Source organism: Salvelinus namaycush, chromosome 10, assembly GCF_016432855.1.
Source record: "Salvelinus namaycush isolate Seneca chromosome 10, SaNama_1.0, whole genome shotgun sequence".
Lineage (NCBI taxonomy): Eukaryota > Metazoa > Chordata > Actinopteri > Salmoniformes > Salmonidae > Salvelinus > Salvelinus namaycush.
Window position 1 is genome coordinate 12,584,076 of NC_052316.1, and position 19,399 is coordinate 12,603,474.

The following is a 19,399-nucleotide window of genomic DNA, read 5'->3' on the forward strand; positions in this document are numbered from 1 at the left end:
CACAGATCAGACACGGACAGAGTAGGATTAGCTCGGTTTCAAGGGTGTTTATTTGAATAACAAACCAAAATAAAAGAATAGGTCTCCCCCATGAGACCCTCTCCGGGATGCCGTCTTCTGGGCTCCAGGTCTTGCTGTATCCTGTGGGGAACAAAAACTGAACTCCCTTCTTTTACCTCTGGAACTGTCCCCAACTATACGGGAGTAACCTTTCTTCCCCCAGTCCTTCTCCCGTGTGCTGTCCTTCTGGCAGCTTTATGGGACCTGTCCAGCTGGTGAGCAAACAACCCTTGATTACTCACAAACCACAATCAGCCCCAATTAGTCCTGGCCGGAGAGCCCGTCGAGACCTGGCACGTCCAGCAGAGGGAGCCATCGCCTCGTGATGTATACTCCATCTTCACCAGGCCTCGATGAGTCTCCCCCTGGTGGCTGACCTGCTGTACGCCACAAGATATATATATTAATATATTATACATTTCTAAAAACCTTGTCATTATGGGATATTTTTTGTAGATCGCTGAGGAAGAAATTTAAGAATGAGGCTGTTATGTAACAAAATGTGGAAAAAGTCAAGGGGTCTGAATACTTTCTGAAGGCACTGTAAATGCTGTATACTCTGTGTATGAGTAGTATGGGAGATGGGCTTCAATATTCCAGTGTGTTTCTGAGCTGACCACCTGACATTTTCATTCTATTTAATATGTGGTAAGACTGGCATAGCATTGCTACACCAATTTAGCCCTTATGACTTTTCGATTGTTACTTCTTTCATTACTGATGTCAATATCACCTGAGAGATTATGCTGTTGGTGGGAATTACAGCAACTCAGTTGAAGCGTTCCAAAGTATTTTATTGCAACGCCAGCGGATGTTAATACATCACCAGCGAGGCATCTTTCTGACCTTTGGCTCCAAGACATTTCACACGGCTTTGAGGCTCGAGTCGAGAAAGGAACAACATCCTTAGCAGGTGAGATGTATGTCTTTCTCAAGGCTTGGACAGGGAGAAAGAGATTTACATTGTTAAATGACTAATGAAAGGTTTTTCCTTTAATGAGGTTTGTTGAAACGATCCTTCATGTATGTTTATATTGCTTATATTTATAATGTTCTAATTACTTATAAGTACAGCTATCTACTTTCAGCATTTACCTAGACTGAATTAATTTGCCCAATCTCTACTTTTTTGGCAATGTCCAGGTTTTGTTCTAAAAATGTGAATACCCCAGTACACCTAGCATAACGTGTAGCCTTCCACTGAATTACATATGATGTGTTTTTGAAGCAGATTGAGCTTTTCTCGTAATATCTCTATCCCCCATTACATTTCTAAACAGTTGCAAGCAGCACATCATTATGGAGACAGACCAAGAGGCTTGCAAGGCAGCTGCAAGCTGTCCAGCTCCAAGCCAAGGACCCGTCAAGACTGGCTGGCTGTCCTCCAACAAGAGGGGTAAGAGACTGTGTCCATTCTAAGTATCATGGGTCCCATCTACCACTGCTGAAATTAATCTAGTTTCTTCTGGAAAGTAATTTACCAGAGTAAATAGATGTTACGTTTTTTTCCTGAAATGTATTTTTCCATTACTTTTGGCAGTTAGCATGCATATTATTACTGAATATTACGTAATACTACTTGAATGCTTTACAAACTAGTAGGGTATTTATAAGAGGCTGATAGATGGCTCTTTAGATTAACAAACTGATAAATTACTGGTCTTTGAGGGTTCCTTTCCTTTCCGGGACACAGAGTTAAAATTAGTCCTGAACTAAAAAACTATCCGTGGAGATTCTAACCTGTGTCCCACAAACTGTCCCTGAATGTCTTAAAATCAACATCAAATCAAATTTTATTGGTCACATACACGTGATTAGCAGATGTTATTGCGGGTGTAGCGAAATGCTTGTGCTTCTAGCTCCGACAGTGCAGTAATATCTAACAAGTAATATCTAACAAATTACACAACATATACCCAATACCCACAAATCTAAGTAGCAATGAATTAAGACTATATACATATGGACGAGCGATGTCAGAGCGGAACGGACTAAGATACAGTAAAATAGTATAGAATACAGTATATACACATGAGATGAGTAATGCCAGATATGTAACATTAAGTAACTAAGATACCGTAGAATAGTATAGAATACAGTATATACATTTGAGATGAGTAATGCAAGATATGTAAACATTATTAAGTGACTAAGATACCGTAGAATAGTATAGATAGAATACAGTATATACATATGAGATGAGTAATGCCAGATATGTAAACATAATTAAAGTGACTAGTGTTCCATTCCTTAAAGTGGCCAGTGATTTCTAGTCTATGCCTATAGGCAGCAGCCTCTAATGTGCTAGTGATGGCTGTTTAACAGTCTGATGGCCTTGAGATAGAAGCTGTTTTTCAGTCTCTCGGTCCCAGCTTTGATGCACCTGTACTAACCTTGCTTTCTGAATGGTAGCGGGGTGAACAGTCAGTGGCTTGGGTGGTTGATGTCCTTGATGATCTTTTTGGATTTCCTGTGACATCGAGTGCTGTAGCTGATCTCATTGGGTGTTTCTGAATACAAAAATATTTGTTTAGGCAAACACACATGACTAGGAGAATCTTAGCCAAAATGTAAACATAAATGTTGTATTTACTACATTGTTTGTTATTCATAAACCTCAAAAATATGTTAAAAATTAACCAATACGAGCAAAGTTAATTTTTATGGAATTGTATAACTTTTGATGAGTTAGAATTTTGTGCTGCCATAAAATGCCAATTTTATCATTCTCACAAATAAATGCTCAAAAAATGTGTACTTGCCAGTTCTATGCAACCAATGTTTTATAGAATCCTCAAGTCTTAGTAGAATATGGTACAACGTTGCTAATTGGCTATATTGCTAAAGTTGTCTGTAATTTACATTTTTTTTTTACATTTTTTACATTTTAGTCATTTAGCAGACGCTCTTATCCAGAGCGACTTACAGTAGAGTGCATACATTTTATTACATACATTTTACATACTGAGACAAGGATATCCCTACCGGCCAAACCCTCCCTAACCCGGACGACGCTATGCCAATTGTGCGTCGCCCCACGAACCTCCCGGTTGCGGCCGGCTGCGACAGAGCCTGGGCGCGAACCCAGAGACTCTGGTGGCGCAGCTAGCACTGCGATGCAGTGCTCTAGACCACTGCGCCACCCGGGAGTTAATGAGATTTGAACACGCAACCTTTGGGTTGCAGCAACCCAGTTGCCAGACTTTCGCGTTATTTGTCTACCTGTCCACCCTGACTAACCACCCTAATTTCATTTTTGCCTTAAGTATCCTTCTGTCTTATGCAACCATACCAAACGTAACTTATCAAACTAATTTGATTGTCCCGGATTGTCGTTTACTATGTTACATATAGTCTATGAGACCAGGCTGGTTAAAAATCCAACCTTTGTCACAAATACACTCTCTCTCACACCCATAAACAGGTAATTGCTATTCCAGGAAGCATGAAAATAAAACATTGACTACTAGGCTACAAGGATAGTCAGGAGCTCTCTCTTGGATGAGCCAAATGCTGCATCAGCATAGACCACTATAGTACTCACTGTCTGTGGGAGCAACCTCTAACTCCCTGACTGACTCATGTTGTGGTGGGTTAAGTCCAATGGCCCTGTGGTTAGTTCCACTGTCTTCCCCGTTATGCCTCATTTACTCCCTCATGTTCTCAGGCCCCCCAGTAACCAAGCCACCATCTGATGGGACCTCTCGTTTCCAAGGAGACGGGGTTCGCTATAAGGCCAAGCTGATTGGCGTGGACTACGTCCCAGCGGCCCAGGGAGATAAGATGTGTTTGGACTCCATGATGAAACTCAAGGTAGAGCAGACTGTGGGAAAGAGTGCACTCTATTTCTTGCTGTACATAGCCATTTCTTGAAAGTAGCGATGTTAGATATATCATCAATCACTAGAATGAGGAAGTTGTGTGGTCAGTTAGCGGCAGGTATCATATGAGGAAATTATGTCCTGTTCGTTTCCAAAAATATCTTCTCGACAGCTAGTCTTCCTGGGGTCCGACACATAATGAAAAAGACATCACAGACAAAAACATTTTACAATTTACATACATTTTAAAACATTCACATAGACATGAAATACACACACACACACACACACACACACATATATATATATATATATATATATATATATATATATACACTGCTCAAAAAAATAAAGGGAACACTAAAATAACACATCCTAGATCTGAATGAATGAACTATTCTTATTAAATACTTTTTTCTTTACATAGTTGAATGTGCTGAGAACAAAATCACACAAAAATTATCAATGGAAATCAAATTTATCAACCCATGGAGGTCTGTATTTGGAGTCACACTCAAAATTAAAGTGGAAAACCACACTACAGGCTGATCCAACTTTGATGTAATGTCCTTAAAACAAGTCAAAATGAGGCTCAGTAGTGTGTGTGGCCTCCACGTGCCTGTATGACCTCCCTACAACGCCTGGGCATGCTCCTGATGAGGTGGCGGATGGTCTCCTGAGGGATCTCCTCCCAGACCTGGACTAAAGCATCCGCCAACTCCTGGACAGTCTGTGGTGCAACGTGGCGTTGGTGGATGGAGCGAGACATGATGTCCCAGATGTGCTCAATTGGAATCAGGTCTGGGGAACGGGCGGGCCAGTCCATAGCATCAATGCCTTCCTCTTGCAGGAACTGCTGACACACTCCAGCCACATGAGGTCTAGCATTGTCTTGCATTAGGAGGAACCCAGGGCCAACCGCACCAGCATATGGTCTCACAAGGGGTCTGAGGATCTCATCCCGGTACCTAATGGCAGTCAGGTTACCTCTGGCGAGCACATGGAGGGCTGTGCGGCCCCCCAAAGAAATGCCACCCCACACAATGACTGACCCACTGCCAAACCGGTCATGCTGGAGGATGTTGCAGGCAGCAGAACGTTCTCCACGGCGTCTCCAGACTGTCACGTCTGTCACATGTGCTCAGTGTGAACCTGCTTTCATCTGTGAAGAGCACAGGGCACCAGTGGCGAATTTGCCAATCTTGGTGTTCTCTGGCAAATGCCAAACGTCCTGCACGGTGTTGGGCTGTAAGCACAACCCCCACCTGTGGACGTCGGGCCCTCATACCACCCTCATGGAGTCTGTTTCTGACCGTTTGAGCAGACACATGCACATTTGTGGCCTGCTGGAGGTCATTTTGCAGGGCTCTGGCAGTGCTCCTCCTGCTCCTCCTTGCACAAAGGCGGAGGTAGTGGTCCTGCTGCTGGGTTGTTGCCCTCCTACGGCCTCCTCCACGTCTCCTGATGTACTGGCCTGTCTCCTGGTAGCGCTTCCATGCTCTGGACACTACGCTGACAGACACAGCAAACCTTCTTGCCACAGCTCGCATTGATGTGCCATCCTGGATGAGCTGCACTACCTGAGCCACTTGTGTGGATTGTAGACTCCATCTCATGCTACCACTAGAGTGAAAGCACCGCCAGCATTCAAAAGTGACCAAAACATCAGCCAGGAAGCATAGGAACTGAGAAGTTGTCTGTGGTCACCACCTGCAGAACCACTCCTTTATTGGGGGTGTCTTGCTAATTGCCTATAATTTCCACCTTTTGTCTATTCCATTTGCACAACAGCATGTGAAATCTATTGTCAATCAGTGTTGCTTCCTAAGTGGACAGTTTGATTTCACAGAAGTGTGATTGACTTGGAGTTACATTGTGTTGTCGGAAGTTTACATGCACTTATGTTGGAGTCATTAAAACTTGTTTTTCAACCACTCCACAAATTTCTTGTTAACAAACTATAGTTTTGGAAAGTCGGTTACGACATCTACTTTGTGCATGACACAAGTAATTCTTCCAACAATTGTTTACAGACAGATTATTTCACTGATAATTCACTGTATCACAATTCTAGCGCGTCAGAAGTTTACATAAACTAAGTTGACTGTGCCTTTAAACAGCTTGGAAAATTCCAGAAAATTATGTCATGGCTTTAGAAGCTTCTGATAGGCTAATTGACATAATTTGAGTCAATTGTAGGTGTACCTGTGGATATATTTCAAGGCCTACCTTCAAACTCAGTGCCTCTTTGCTTGACATCATGGGAAAATCAAAATAAATCAGCCAAGACCTCAGAAAAGACAATGTAGACCTCCACAAGTCTGGTTCATCCTTGGGAGCAATTTCCAAACACCTGAAGGTACCCCGTTCGTCTGTACAAACAATAGTATGCAAGTATAAACACCATGGGACCACGCAGCCCTCTTACCGCTCAGGAAGGAGACGCATTCTGTCTCCTAGAGATGAACGTACTTTGGTGGGAAAAGTGCACATCAGTCCCAGAAAAAAAGCAAAGGACCTTGTGAAGATACTGGAGGAAACAGGTACAAAACTATCTCTATCCACAGTAAAACGAGTCCTATATCGACATAACCTGAAAGGCTGCTCAGCAAGGAATCAAATCAAAATCAAATTTATTTATATAGCCCTTCTTACATCAGCTGATATCTCAAAGTGCTGTACAGAAACCCAGCCTAAAACCCCAAACAGCAAGCAATGCAGGTGTAGAAGCACGGTGGCTAGGAAAAACTCCCTAGAAAGGCCAAAACCTAGGAAGAAACCTAGAGAGGAACCAGGCTATGAGGGGTGGCCAGTCCTCTTCTGGCTGTGCCGGGTGGAGATTATAACAGAACATGGCCAAGATGTTCAAATGTTCATAAATGACCAGCATGGTCAAATAATAATAATCACAGTAGTTGTCGAGGGTGCAGCAAGTCAGCACCTCAGGAGTAAATGTCAGTTGGCTTTTCATAGCCGATCATTAAGAGTATCTCTACCGCTCCTGCGGTCTCTAGAGAGTTGAAAACAGCAGGTCTGGGACAGGTAGCACGTCCGGTGAACAGGTCAGGGTTCCATAGCCGCAGGCAGAACAGTTGAAACTGGAGCAGCAGCACGGCCAGGTGGACTGGGGACAGCAAGGAGTCATCATGCCAGGTAGTCCTGAGGCATGATCCTAGGGCTTAGGTCCTCCGAGAGAGAGAAAGAAAGAAAGAAAGAAAGAAAGAGAGAGAGAATTAGAGAGGGCATACTTAAATTCACACAGGACACCGGATAAGACAGGAGAAATACTCCAGATATAACAAACTGACCCTAGCCCCCCGACACATAAACTAATGCAGCATAAATACTGGAGGCTGAGACAGGAGGGGTCAGGAGACACTGTGGCCCCATCCGATGATACCCCCGGACAGGGCCAAACAGGAAGGATATAACCGCACCCACTTTGCCAAAGCACAGCCCCCACACCACTAGAGGGATATCTTCAACCACCAACTTACCATCCTGAGACAAGGCCGAGTATAGCCCACAAAGATCTCCGCCACGGCACAACCCAAGGGGGGGCGCCAACCCAGACAGGAAGATCACGTCAGTGACTCAACCCACTCAAGTGACGCACCCCTCCTAGGGACGGCATGAAAGAGCACCAGTAAGCCAGTGACTCAGCCCCTGTAATAGGGTTAGAGGCAGAGAATCCCAGTGGAGAGAGGGGACCCGGCCAGGCAGAGACAGCAAGGGCGGTTCTTGCTCCAGAGCCTTTCCGTTCACCTTCACACTCCTGGGCCAGACTACACTCAATCATATGACCCACTAAAGAGATGAGTCTTCAGTAAAGAATTAAAAGTTGAGACCGAGTCTGCGTCTCTCACATGGGTAGGCAGACCATTCCATAAAAATTGAGATCTATAGGAGAAAGCCCTGCCTCCAGCTGTTTGCTTAGAAATTCTAGGGACAATTAGGAGGCTTGCGTCTTGTGACCGTAGCGTACGTGTAGGTATGTACGGCAGGACCAAATCGTAAAGATAGGTAGGAGCAAGTCCATGTAATGCTTTGTAGGTTAGCAGTAAAACCTTGAAATCAGCCCTTGCCTTAACAGGAAGCCAATGTAGGGAGGCTAGCACTGGAGTAATATGATACAAAATGTTGGTTCTAGTCAGGATTCTAGAAGCCGTATTTAGCACTAACTGAAGTTTATTTAGTGCTTTATCCGTGTAGCCGAAAAGTAGAGCATTGCAGTAGTCTAACCTAGAAGTAACAAAAGCATGGATTAATTTTTCTGCATCATTTTTGGACAGAAAGTTTCTGACTTTTGCAATGTTACGTAGATGGAAAAAAGCTGTCCTTGAAACAGTCTTGATATGTTCGTCAAAAGAGAGATCAGGGTCCAGAGTAACGCCGAGGTCCTTCACAGTTTTATTTGAGACGACTTTACAACCATCAAGATTAATTGTCAGATTCAACAGAAGATCTCTTTGTTTCTTCGGACCGAGTTTAAATGTAGAAAGTTTTCAGCCATCCACTTCCTTATGTCTGAAACACAGGCTTCTAGCGAGGGCAATTTTGGGGCTTCACCATGTTTCATTGAAATGTACAGCTGTGTGTCATCCGCATAGCAGTGAAAGTTAACATTATGTTTTTGAATAACATCCCCAAGAGGTAAAATATATAGTGAAAACAATAGTGGTCCTAAAACGGAACCTTGAGGAACACCGAAATGTACAGGTGATTTGTCAGAGGACAAACCATTCACAGAGACAAACTGATATCTTTCCGACAGATAAGATCTAAACCAGGCCAGAACTTGTCCGTGTAGACCAATTTGGGTTTCCAGTCTCTCCAAAAGAATGTGGTGATCGATGGTGTCAAAGGCAGCACTAAGGTCTAGTAGCACGAGGACAGATGCAGAGCCTCAGTCTGACGCCATTAAAAGGTCATTTACCACCTTCACAAGTGCAGTTTCAGTGCTACGATTGGGGTCTCTAAACCAGACTGAAGCATTTCGTATACATTGTTTGTCTTCAGGAAGGCAGTGAGTTGCTGCGCAACAGCTTTTTCTAAAATTTTTGAAAGGAATGGAAGATTCGATATAGGCCGATAGTTTTTTATATTTTCCGGGTCAAGGTTTGGCTTTTTCAAGAGAGGCTTTATTACTGCCACTTTTAGTGAGTTTGGTACACATACGGTGGATAGAGAGCCGTTTATTATGTTCAACATAGGAGGGCTAAGCACATGAAGCAGCTCTTTCAGTAGTTTAGTTGGAATAGGATCCAGTATGCAGCTTGAAGGTTTAGAGGCCATGATTATTTTCATCATTGTGTCAAGAGATATAGTACTAAAACACTTAAGTGTCTCTCCCGATCCCAGGCCCTGGCAGAGCTGTGCAGATCCAGGACAGCTAAGCCCTGGAGGAATACGCAGATTTAAAGAGGAGTCTGTAATTTGCTTTCTAATGATCATGATCTTTTCCTCAAAGAAGTTCATGAATTTATTACTGCTGAAGTGAAAGCCATCCTCACTTGGGGAATGCTGCTTTTTAGTTAGCCTTGCGACAGTATCAAAAACAAATGTTTAATTGTTCTTATTTTCCTCGATTAAGTTGGAAAAATAGGATGATCGAGCAGCAGTGAGGGCTCTTTGATACTGCACGGTACTGTCTGAAGCCACTGCTCAAAAACTGCCATAAAAAAGCCAGCCTACGGTTTGCAACTGCACATGGGGACAAAGATCGTACTTCTTGGAGAAATGTCCTCTGGTCTGATGAAAGAAAAATGGAACTGTTTGGCCATAATGACGATCGTTATGTTTGGAGGATAAAGGGGGAGGATTGCAAGCCGAAGAACACCATCGCAACCGAGAAGCACAGGGATGGCAGCATCATGGTGTGGGGGTGCTTTGCTGCAAGAGGGACTAGCGCACTTCACAAAATAGATGGCTTCATGAGGAAGGACAATTATGTGGATATATTGAAGCAACATCTCAAGACATCAGTCAGGAAGTTAAAGCTTGGTCGCAAATGGGTCTTCCAAATGGACAATGACCCCAAGCACACTTCCAAAGTTGTGTCAAAATGGGTTAAGAACAAAAAAGTCAAGGTATTGGAGTGACCTCATCCTATAGAAAATGTGTGGGCAGAACTGAAAAAGTGTGTGCGAGCAAGGAGGCCTACAAACCTGACTCAGTTACACCAGCTCTGTCAGGAGGAATGGGCCAAAATTCCTCCAACTTATTTTGGGAAGGTTGTGGAAGAATACCCAAAACGTTTGACCCAAGTTAAACAATTTAAAGGCAATGCTACCAAATACTAATTGAGTGTATGTAAACTTCTGACTCACTGGGAATGTGATGAAAGAAATAAAAGCTGAAATAAATCATTCTCTCATTCTCTTTTCACATTCTTAAAATAAAGTGGTGATCCTAACAGACCTAAGACAAAGCATTTTTTACAAGGATTAAATGTCAGGAATTGTGAAAAACTGAGTTTAAATGTATTTGGCTAAGGTGTATGTAAACTTCTGACTTAAACTGTATATACACTGCTCAAAAAAATAAAGGGAACACTTAAACAACACAATGTAACTCCAAGTCAATCACACTTCTGTGAAATCAAACTGTCCACTTAGGAAGCAACACTGATTGACAATAAATTTCACATGCTGTTGTGCAAATGGAATAGACAAAAGGTGGAAATTATAGGCAATTAGCAAGACACCCCCAAAAAGGAGTGATTCTGCAGGTGGTGACCACAGACCACTTCTCAGTTCCTATGCTTCCTGGCTGATGTTTTGGTCACTTTTGAATGCTGGCGGTGCTCTCACTCTAGTGGTAGCATGAGACGGAGTCTACAACCCACACAAGTGGCTCAGGTAGTGCAGTTCATCCAGGATGGCACATCAATGCGAGCTGTGGCAAAAAGGTTTGCTGTGTCTGTCAGCGTAGTGTCCAGAGCATGGAGGCGCTACCAGGAGACAGGCCAGTACATCAGGAGACGTGGAGGAGGCCGTAGGAGGGCAACAACCCAGCAGCAGGACCGCTACCTCCGTCTTTGTGCAAGGAGGTGCACTGCCAGCGCCCTGCAAAATGACCTCCAGCAGGCCACTCCTTTTTTGGGGGTGTCTTGCTAATTGCCTATAATTTCCACCTTTTGTCTATTCCATTTGCACAACAGCATGTGAAATTTATTGTCAATCAGTGTTGCTTCCTAAGTGGACAGTTTGATTTCACAGAAGTGTGATTGACTTGGAGTTACATTGTGTTGTTTAAGTGTTCCCTTTATTTTTTTGAGCAGTGTATATAGAGCTAGTACCTAAGTCAGATTTGTAGGCCTCCTTGCTCGCACACGCTTTTTCAGTTCTGCCCACACATTTTCTAAATGTACTTAAAAATTACTTGTGTCATGCACAAAGTAGATGTCCTAACTGACTTGCCAAAACTATAGTTTGTTAACAAGACATTTGTGGAGTGGTTGAAAAACGAGTTTTAATGACTCCAACCTAAGTGTATGTAAACTTCCGACTTCAACTGTATATACACAACTAAAGGCATACCAATTTACAGTCACATTTTTCTCAATTGTGTGTGCGTGCGTGTTTGTGTTTGCATGTGGGTGTGAACACAGGGCCAGGAGGTGGCAGGCAGGAACCAGGGACGACACAAGCAGAGGGTGTGGCTGAAGGTGTCCATTACTGGTGTGAAAATCTTAGATGAGAGGACTGGGGTAAGTCAGTGCTGATACTGCAAGACTCCAGAAACTGTGATCTCGGCTCCCATGTGTAGTTTAATGCTTCAATGGTTCAACCCTTAGGTCTTCATCAGATCAGACCTAATCTTGCAGCCAGACGTGTCTATAATGCATATATTTGTAAATCTGGCATCAGCACCTGAGATTTAGGTTGGACCAAACGAGGCATTGATTGCAGCCTGCTTTCTGATTTAAATGTGGTCTGTGTTGGATTTAGTAAAACATTATGATTAAAAAAATAAATAATAATAAAATGACCCAAGACCTCGCTCGAACGTCTAAATCCTGATGTATGTCGAAATTATAATGGATATATATTTAGAAATAACTGCCCTTTTTTCCAGCACGCAAATGTATATTTATGAAAAATAAGTGGGAGGCCCACAGAAGATAGGATGGGAACACTATCCAGGTAAACTGAGAGTAGGGGCACTAAACTAAGGACTTTAATGTCTCTCTTAGGCACAATAACATGAAGCAGGACATAATCATATCCTATCAGATTTAATTATGAGGAATGGGATTGAGTTCTGGGAAGATATATATATTTTTTTTATGTAAAATTATGGACCTAATCCAGATTTGTTGGGGTATGTAATGCTGTAGGTAATGCTGTGGGCACATTGATATTATAGATAATATTAAGAACCATTTCAGAGAAATTGCTTATTTTTCAATTGTATTATTTATTATATATCATGAAAAATGACCATGAGAGAAACCAGTCTTCTTCAATTTTGAGGTACAGCATATCAATAATAATGTTTGAAAATGACAGATATCCCAAAATCCTGACCTTCAAATGGCTACCTTGTCCTTTTCTCTTGAATGAACTAGTACATTCTTAGGATGACAGAGGGCCATATTCGAACACTAACCTTCGCCTTCTTTACACAGATATAACCACTTTCACCAAGAGGTGCTCTCTAGTTGCAGAAGACATGATGTTTACATCGCTGACTGTCTGGCTGTTATATCCATTCCACTGTCATCCCATTGTGTTCACAATATAGGTTGTGGAGTATGACCACGAGAGGGGGAAAATAAACTCCCTGACAAAGGATGAGTCAGACCCTAGAGCCCTCTCCTACATCTACGATCATGAAGGCACCTACACTCTGTTCTACATCAAGATGGCCAATTTGGTAAGGGGTTTTGATCTGATCCAAAGATCCAGAGATGATCCATAACCGCAGTAAATACATATCTTGTTAGTACAGTATATTAATTATGAGTATGTCTTTTGGACATGCACCATAATTCTGTCTGGAATTCAATCATTTGCAGGATTTATAGAAGATTTCAACTCTGCACTTTCAGATGTGTTTAATTTGTACAGCAGTGCAATGACTGAATTCTTGGCTAAAATCCTATATCAAATCAGAAGTGTAATTGACTTTTGGTTTCTTGTGGAACAGGCTGACCCTGTCCTTGATGATATCAAAGAAGTCTGCCAAAGCCCAGTAACACAAGAGGACCAAGTCATAAAGGTCAATAAACCAGTAGAGGTGAGGATAAACTACACTTACTGTTGTCCAAAGGTTTGTATCGGCAATTTTTCTGCTAACCATTTTAGGGATGTCCTGGTATATATACATATGTAGTCTCTATAATGACCAGGGTGCCTTTTGATAACAATCCCTTGCTTCTCAATTATTATGTGTCTCTAGAATGCTGTCGCCTTGCTGCTTCTTGATGAGAATATAGCTTCTCCAAAGGTAAGGAGAGCGAGTAACTGCAGAAGGCCTCTTCCTAATATGGATCAAACCAATGTTGTAGTTTTTGTATGGTAAAACCAAGTTAGATAGATTGAGAAATAATATTATTGCATACTCAAATATTCTAGCTACTGTACATCATCTCAATTGCCAACATGAGATATAAAATGAGATCATCTTTGGACATAATGTTAACTTCTCATTTGAAGGGCCTGGATGACTTGGAAATGTTCAATTCCATGCCTAACTCTCCGTCAGGGCAACCAAAGCAGGTAATGGACACATTTGATGGTCTTTTATCAACTTTAACAATTGATATGGTTTTATATGGTAGGCCTAGGCAAACCCAGCCGTCATTAACTTTCAGCAGGTTGCAGACTTGTTCTTTGTGAATGTTACATTGAGCAGCGATGACTGAGAATCCTGTCTACTTGTTGTGGTTTGTTCCCACAGATCTCATCCAGGGACGAGCTGATGGACATCTTCTCTTTCCCCAGTCAAAACTCTGACATGAATCAACCAGGTGAGTTATTACCCAGCAAACATATCATGGTTCCCTATACTTTCTCAGAATGTTAACGCTTCAAAATGATACAAGTGGTAAGCTAAAAAAAACTTCCCAGATGATAGAGGTTTCCAAATATGTTTCCATTACATCACTAATATGTCACCTTTGATATACAGAAAATGCAATGAAGGGGCAAATCTGACAAGTATTCTAGTTTTCAAAGAACTTTCATGGGATATTCTAATGATAACATTTGCTGCCTGAGGGCCATGTTGGGACTCAAACTGGTCTCAGAACATTTCATATTATTCTGTACATAAATCCGAGATATACATTTAATATGATATGTTATGTTTCGTATGGTATGTATTCATTTGTTTATGTCCATCAACCATTTCATATGATATGTTAGGAATTACAATTCGCATTATATGTTAATATTTAGAAAAATGTACAATATGTTACAAATTAGCAAAGCATACTATATGTTACTCATTTGCAAAACGTATGATATGTTACGAATTCTAGCTAGGTGCTAGGTGGCCAACGTTAGCTAGCTGGCTAACGTTAGCTAGGCTGGGGGTTAGGGTTAAGGTTAAGTTTAGGAGTTTAGTTAAAGGGTTAAGGTTAGGGGAAGGGTTAGCTAAAAGGATTAGGATTAGCTAACATGCTAAGCAGTGGTGGAAAAAGTACCCAATTGTCATACTTGAGTAAAAGTAAAGACACCTTAATAGAAAATGACTCAAGTAAAAGTGAAAGTCACCCAGTAAAATAGTACTTGAGTACTATTTTGGTTCTACATATAGTTAAGTATCAAAAGTAAAAGTATAAATATTTCAAATTCCTTATATTAAGAAAACCAGACAGCACTATTTTCTTGTTTTTTAAATTAACAGAAAGCCAGTGGCACACTCCAACACTCAGACATAATTTACAAATTAAGCATGTGTGTTTAGTGAGTCCACCAGATCAGAGGCTGTATGGATGACCAGGGATGTTCTCTTGATAAGCGGGTGAATTTGACCATTTTCCTGTCCTGCTAAGCATTCAAAATGTAACGAATACTTTTGGGTGTCAGGGAAAATATATGGAGTAAAAAATACATTATTTTCTTTAGGAATGTAGTAAAGTAAAAGTTGTCAAAAATATAAATAGTAAAGTAAAGTACAGATACCAAAAAAAACTACTTAAGTAGTACTTTAAAGTATTTTTACTGAAGTACTTTACACCACTGATGCTAAGCAATTGCAAAGTAGCTAAAAAGTAGTAAGTGTTTGAAAAGTTTCTAATTATCAAACATTGTCTGTGATGAGATTCGAACTCCCAACCTTTGAGTTACTAGATGTTCGCCCACCCATCCACCCCAGCCAAATACCCTACTTTCGCTTTTGTCTTAAGTAACCATCTGTCTTATGTAACTATACCAAACGTAACATATCATACAAACTTTATTATCCCGGATTTACATCTACTATGTTATGTCTTGTCTATGAGACCAGGCTGTGGGACTACACTGCAACATTACCTAAATTCAAGGAATGTTGACTGTTTGCTGGGTAGTAACATTGGAATAATAAAAGTCACATCATTGGCATTGTAACATGGCTTCATTTCAACCCTTGACTCATTAAGAATTTAGGCAGAATTTGAGATGTAAATATCCATACAGACCACCGCCACTAAACAACCTGCTTCTCTGACATACAGTGGGGCAAAAAAGTATTTAGTCAGCCACCAATTGTGCAAGTTCTCCCACTTAAAAAGATGAGAGAGGCCTGTAATTTCCATCATAGGTACACTTCAACTATGACAGACAAAATGAGAAAAAAAATTCCAGAAAATCACATTGTAGGATTTTTTATGAATTTATTTGCAAATTATGGTGGAAAATAAGTATTTGGTCAATAACAAAAGTTTATCTCAATACTTTGTTATATACCCTTTGTTGGCAATGACAGAGGTCAAACGTTTTCTATAAGTCTTCACAAGGTTTTCACACACTGTTGCTGGTATTTTGGCCCATTCCTCCATGCAGATCTCCTCTAGAGCAGTGATGTTTTGGGGCTGTTGCTGGGCAACACGGACTTTCAACTCCCTCCAAAGATTTTCTATGGGGTTGAGATCTGGAGACTGGCTAGGCCACTCCAGGACCTTGAAATGCTTCTGACGAAGTCACTCCTTCGTTGCCCGGGCGGTGTGTTTGGGATCATTGTCATGCTGAAAGACCCAGCCACGTTTCATCTTCAATGCCCTTGCTGATGGAAGGAGGTTTTCACTCAAAATCTCACGATACATGGCCCCATTCATTCTGTCCTTTACACGGATCAGTCGTCCTGGTCCCTTTGCAGAAAAACAGCCCAAAAGCATGATGTTTCCACCCCCATGCTTCACAGTAGGTATGGTGTTCTTTGGATGCAACTCTGCATTCTTTGTCCTCCAAACACGACGAGTTGAGTTCTTACCAAAAGTTCTATTTTGGTTTCATCTGACCATATGACATTCTCCCAATCTTCTTCTGGATCATCCAAATGCTCTCTAGCAAACTTCAGACGGGCCTGGACATGTACTGGCTTAAGCAGGGGGACACGTCTGGCACTGCAGGATTTGAGTCCCTGGCGGCGTAGTGTGTTACTGATGGTAGGCTTTGTTACTTTGGTCCCAGCTCTCTGCAGGTCATTCACTAGGTCCCCCCGTGTGGTTCTGGGATTTTTGCTCACCGTTCTTGTGATCATTTTGACCCCACGGGGTGAGATCTTGCGTGGAGCCCCAGATCGAGAGAGATTATCAGTGGTCTTGTATGTCTTCCATTTCCTAATAATTGCTCCCACAGTTGATTTCTTCAAACCAAGCTGCTTACCTATTGCAGATTCAGTCTTCCCAGCCTGGTGCAGGTCTACAATTTTGTTTCTGGTGTCCTTTGACAGCTCTTTGGTCTTGGCCATAGTGGAGTTTGGAGTGTGACTGTTTGAGGTTGTGGACAGGTGTCTTTTATACTGATAACAAGTTCAAACAGGTGCCATTAATACAGGTAACGAGTGGAGGACAGAGGAGCCTCTTAAAGAAGAAGTTACAGGTCTGTGAGAGCCAGAAATCTTGCTTGTTTGTAGGTGACCAAATACTTATTTTCCACCATAATTTGCAAATAAATTCATAAAAAATCCTACAATGTGATTTTCTGGATTTCTTTTTCTCATTTTGTCTGTCATAGTTGAAGTGTACCTATGATGAAAATGACAGGCCTCTCTCATCTTTTTAAGTGGGAGAACTTGCACAATTGGTGGCTGACTAAATACTTTTTTGCCCCACTGTACATGTTTTAAGCTATGTCCACATTGTAAGCGGGCAATAATTACATTCTAGTTCATATGCCCAGCGCAATAATAGACTCCAATCCTATTTTTTGAACCGGAAAGTGTAGCGTGGACATAGCTAGCATCACAAGGAGGCTTTGCCACTTTTAATATACCTTCTGATTTCTTCAAGGATCTCCACAGTCTCTGTCAGTTCCTCAGATATTTCCCACCTTCCCTGGTCAGCCGATCGCTGTTGCATCATTCATCTCACCTCCTGTTTCAATACCTTGGTGTCAGCAAGGGCCCCTCCCAACTCTCTCACCCAGTTTAAATGGATCCTGGGGGGCTCCGGCCCCCTGGCCTTCCCAGCCCAACATGACTGGATGGATCCCAGGGCCGGGTGGCATGATGCCCTATGGAGGCCCCCAGCTGCAGGGGTACGGAGTGAACCCACAGCCAGGGGTTATGTGGGGTCAGAACACAATGAGCTTTCCCACCTCTGCCCCAAACTACACGCCCTACAGGGCAGAGGGACTCCAGCAGCAGCCCGGCTCTCCTACCACCAACAACAAACCAGCCCAAGGATGAACTGGCTTAGAGAGCCAATGAAATGTCCCTGTTGTCTTCATTGGCATTGTCAGGGTCGGATTACAGAACGGGCACGCAGGGCACGACCTTCTATGCCCCCTGAAGTTCGGGGTTCCCCAGATAGCATATTATAGCAAAATGTGTAGAATTACAGAAAATGTGCTTCAAAACTGCAATCTTTTCTCTCAGCCTCATGGCAAAATGTGAATAATAGCATGAGATGAGCTATAAAACAGAACATTCTTCTCTCTGACCTATGGCAAAAAGTGTAGAATTGCAGGAAATTAACTTTACAACTGCAAGATTTTCTCATAGCCTCATAACACAAGGTATAAAATAGCATTATAAAACTACACATTTTTTAAGGAAGTTAGCAGTTTTCCTATGAAAAAAAATCTGGATGCCCCAAATGCAGTAGTCCGGCCCTGTGCATTGTCTTTCTAGTACTTAGTAGTGCCTTTTCCATATGTATGTATTCCGTATTCCATTCCGTATGTATGAATCTGTTTACTAGGGTGCAGTTCTACATTGCTTTTGATAATGTACATTTGTGAATTTGAGCTCAACAGCAATTATATCTGTAGATTGTTCAGTAGACTTTACTTTTTTTGACAGAATCATTTAGATGAAGAAGTAAGACAAATGACATTCAAATGCTGTAGTTTTGGAGGGATCTCACAGAGCTGAACTTGTTTACAATTCTGAGAATTCACATGAAAGACAAATTTGACATTCTTTTTAAATGTATTTTCTCCGTCTAGGTAAACAAGATAACGTGGTTATGTTTATGTTCTGGAAAGTGAATTCCATGCATGCTGTGGATCTCATGATGGGATGAGTGTTCATAAATCATGTTTCGTAGATATTTAAATCAAGTAATGAGGGTCGAATAGATTTATGATTTTCTCAGCTCCATTTTGCATTAAATGGTATTAGGCCTACTGATAATGTTGAAAAAAGTACTCGTTTTTCAAGAGGAACATACACTTTGTAATGGTAATCATATCAAAAGACGGTCATGGAAATAAATTGTGTCATGGATTTCATAATAAAAATGAATATCTTACGGTAATTTAGCCTACAGATTCATCATTTTATGATCTAAATGAACTCTTCCAGTAGCCTTTTTGTCAACCCCATCTATTTCCTGATTTAGCATTGGGGATATCCATTGAGTAACCAATGGAACAATATAGCGCAGCATGTTTGAATGGCACCCAAAATACGAGTTCAACATGGACCACCTAATTTTAATCTAAATTGGAGTTAAACTTCACACGGACAAAGACGGTAAGATATCACTTAAACATTGATGAAAATATATAGAAAAACATGCAAAATATGAATACTATTGAACAATACTAGATTAATACTATTGGACAGCCTATGCATAGGCTATAATAAAATGGGGATATACATTTGCTGTAGCGCATTAAAGCTACGTTTACACAGGCAGACCCAATTCTGATCTTAGCCCAATTATAGGCCATTGGTCAAAATACCAATTAGTAGAAAAATATAACAATTTGGCTGCCTGTTTAAAAGCAGCCTTTGTAGCGCATATTCGCACTTTCTCTGTAACCCGTTACGGTTTCATGTTTATTCCTATTATCGCGCTTCTAATAATACCTTCTTGAGATGGGTTTTCGATGTCATGGCATCCATAAACCACGTTA

At 41.5% G+C, this 19,399-nt stretch overlaps 1 protein-coding gene across 1 annotated transcript; it reads left to right on the forward strand.

The window, feature by feature from the left end:
* The first annotated feature begins 623 nt into the window (after positions 1 to 623).
* LOC120054430 (disabled homolog 2-like) lies at positions 624 to 18,756 on the forward strand. Its single transcript, XM_039001846.1, has 9 exons — positions 624 to 973; positions 1,341 to 1,456; positions 3,728 to 3,873; positions 11,494 to 11,592; positions 12,630 to 12,761; positions 13,035 to 13,124; positions 13,544 to 13,606; positions 13,788 to 13,857; positions 17,326 to 18,756. The coding sequence occupies exons 2-9, from the start codon at positions 1,360 to 1,362 to the stop codon at positions 17,721 to 17,723; spliced, it is 1,095 nt and encodes a 364-aa protein (XP_038857774.1). The 5' UTR covers positions 624 to 973; positions 1,341 to 1,359; the 3' UTR covers positions 17,724 to 18,756.
* Positions 18,757 to 19,399: the final 643 nt, after the last annotated feature.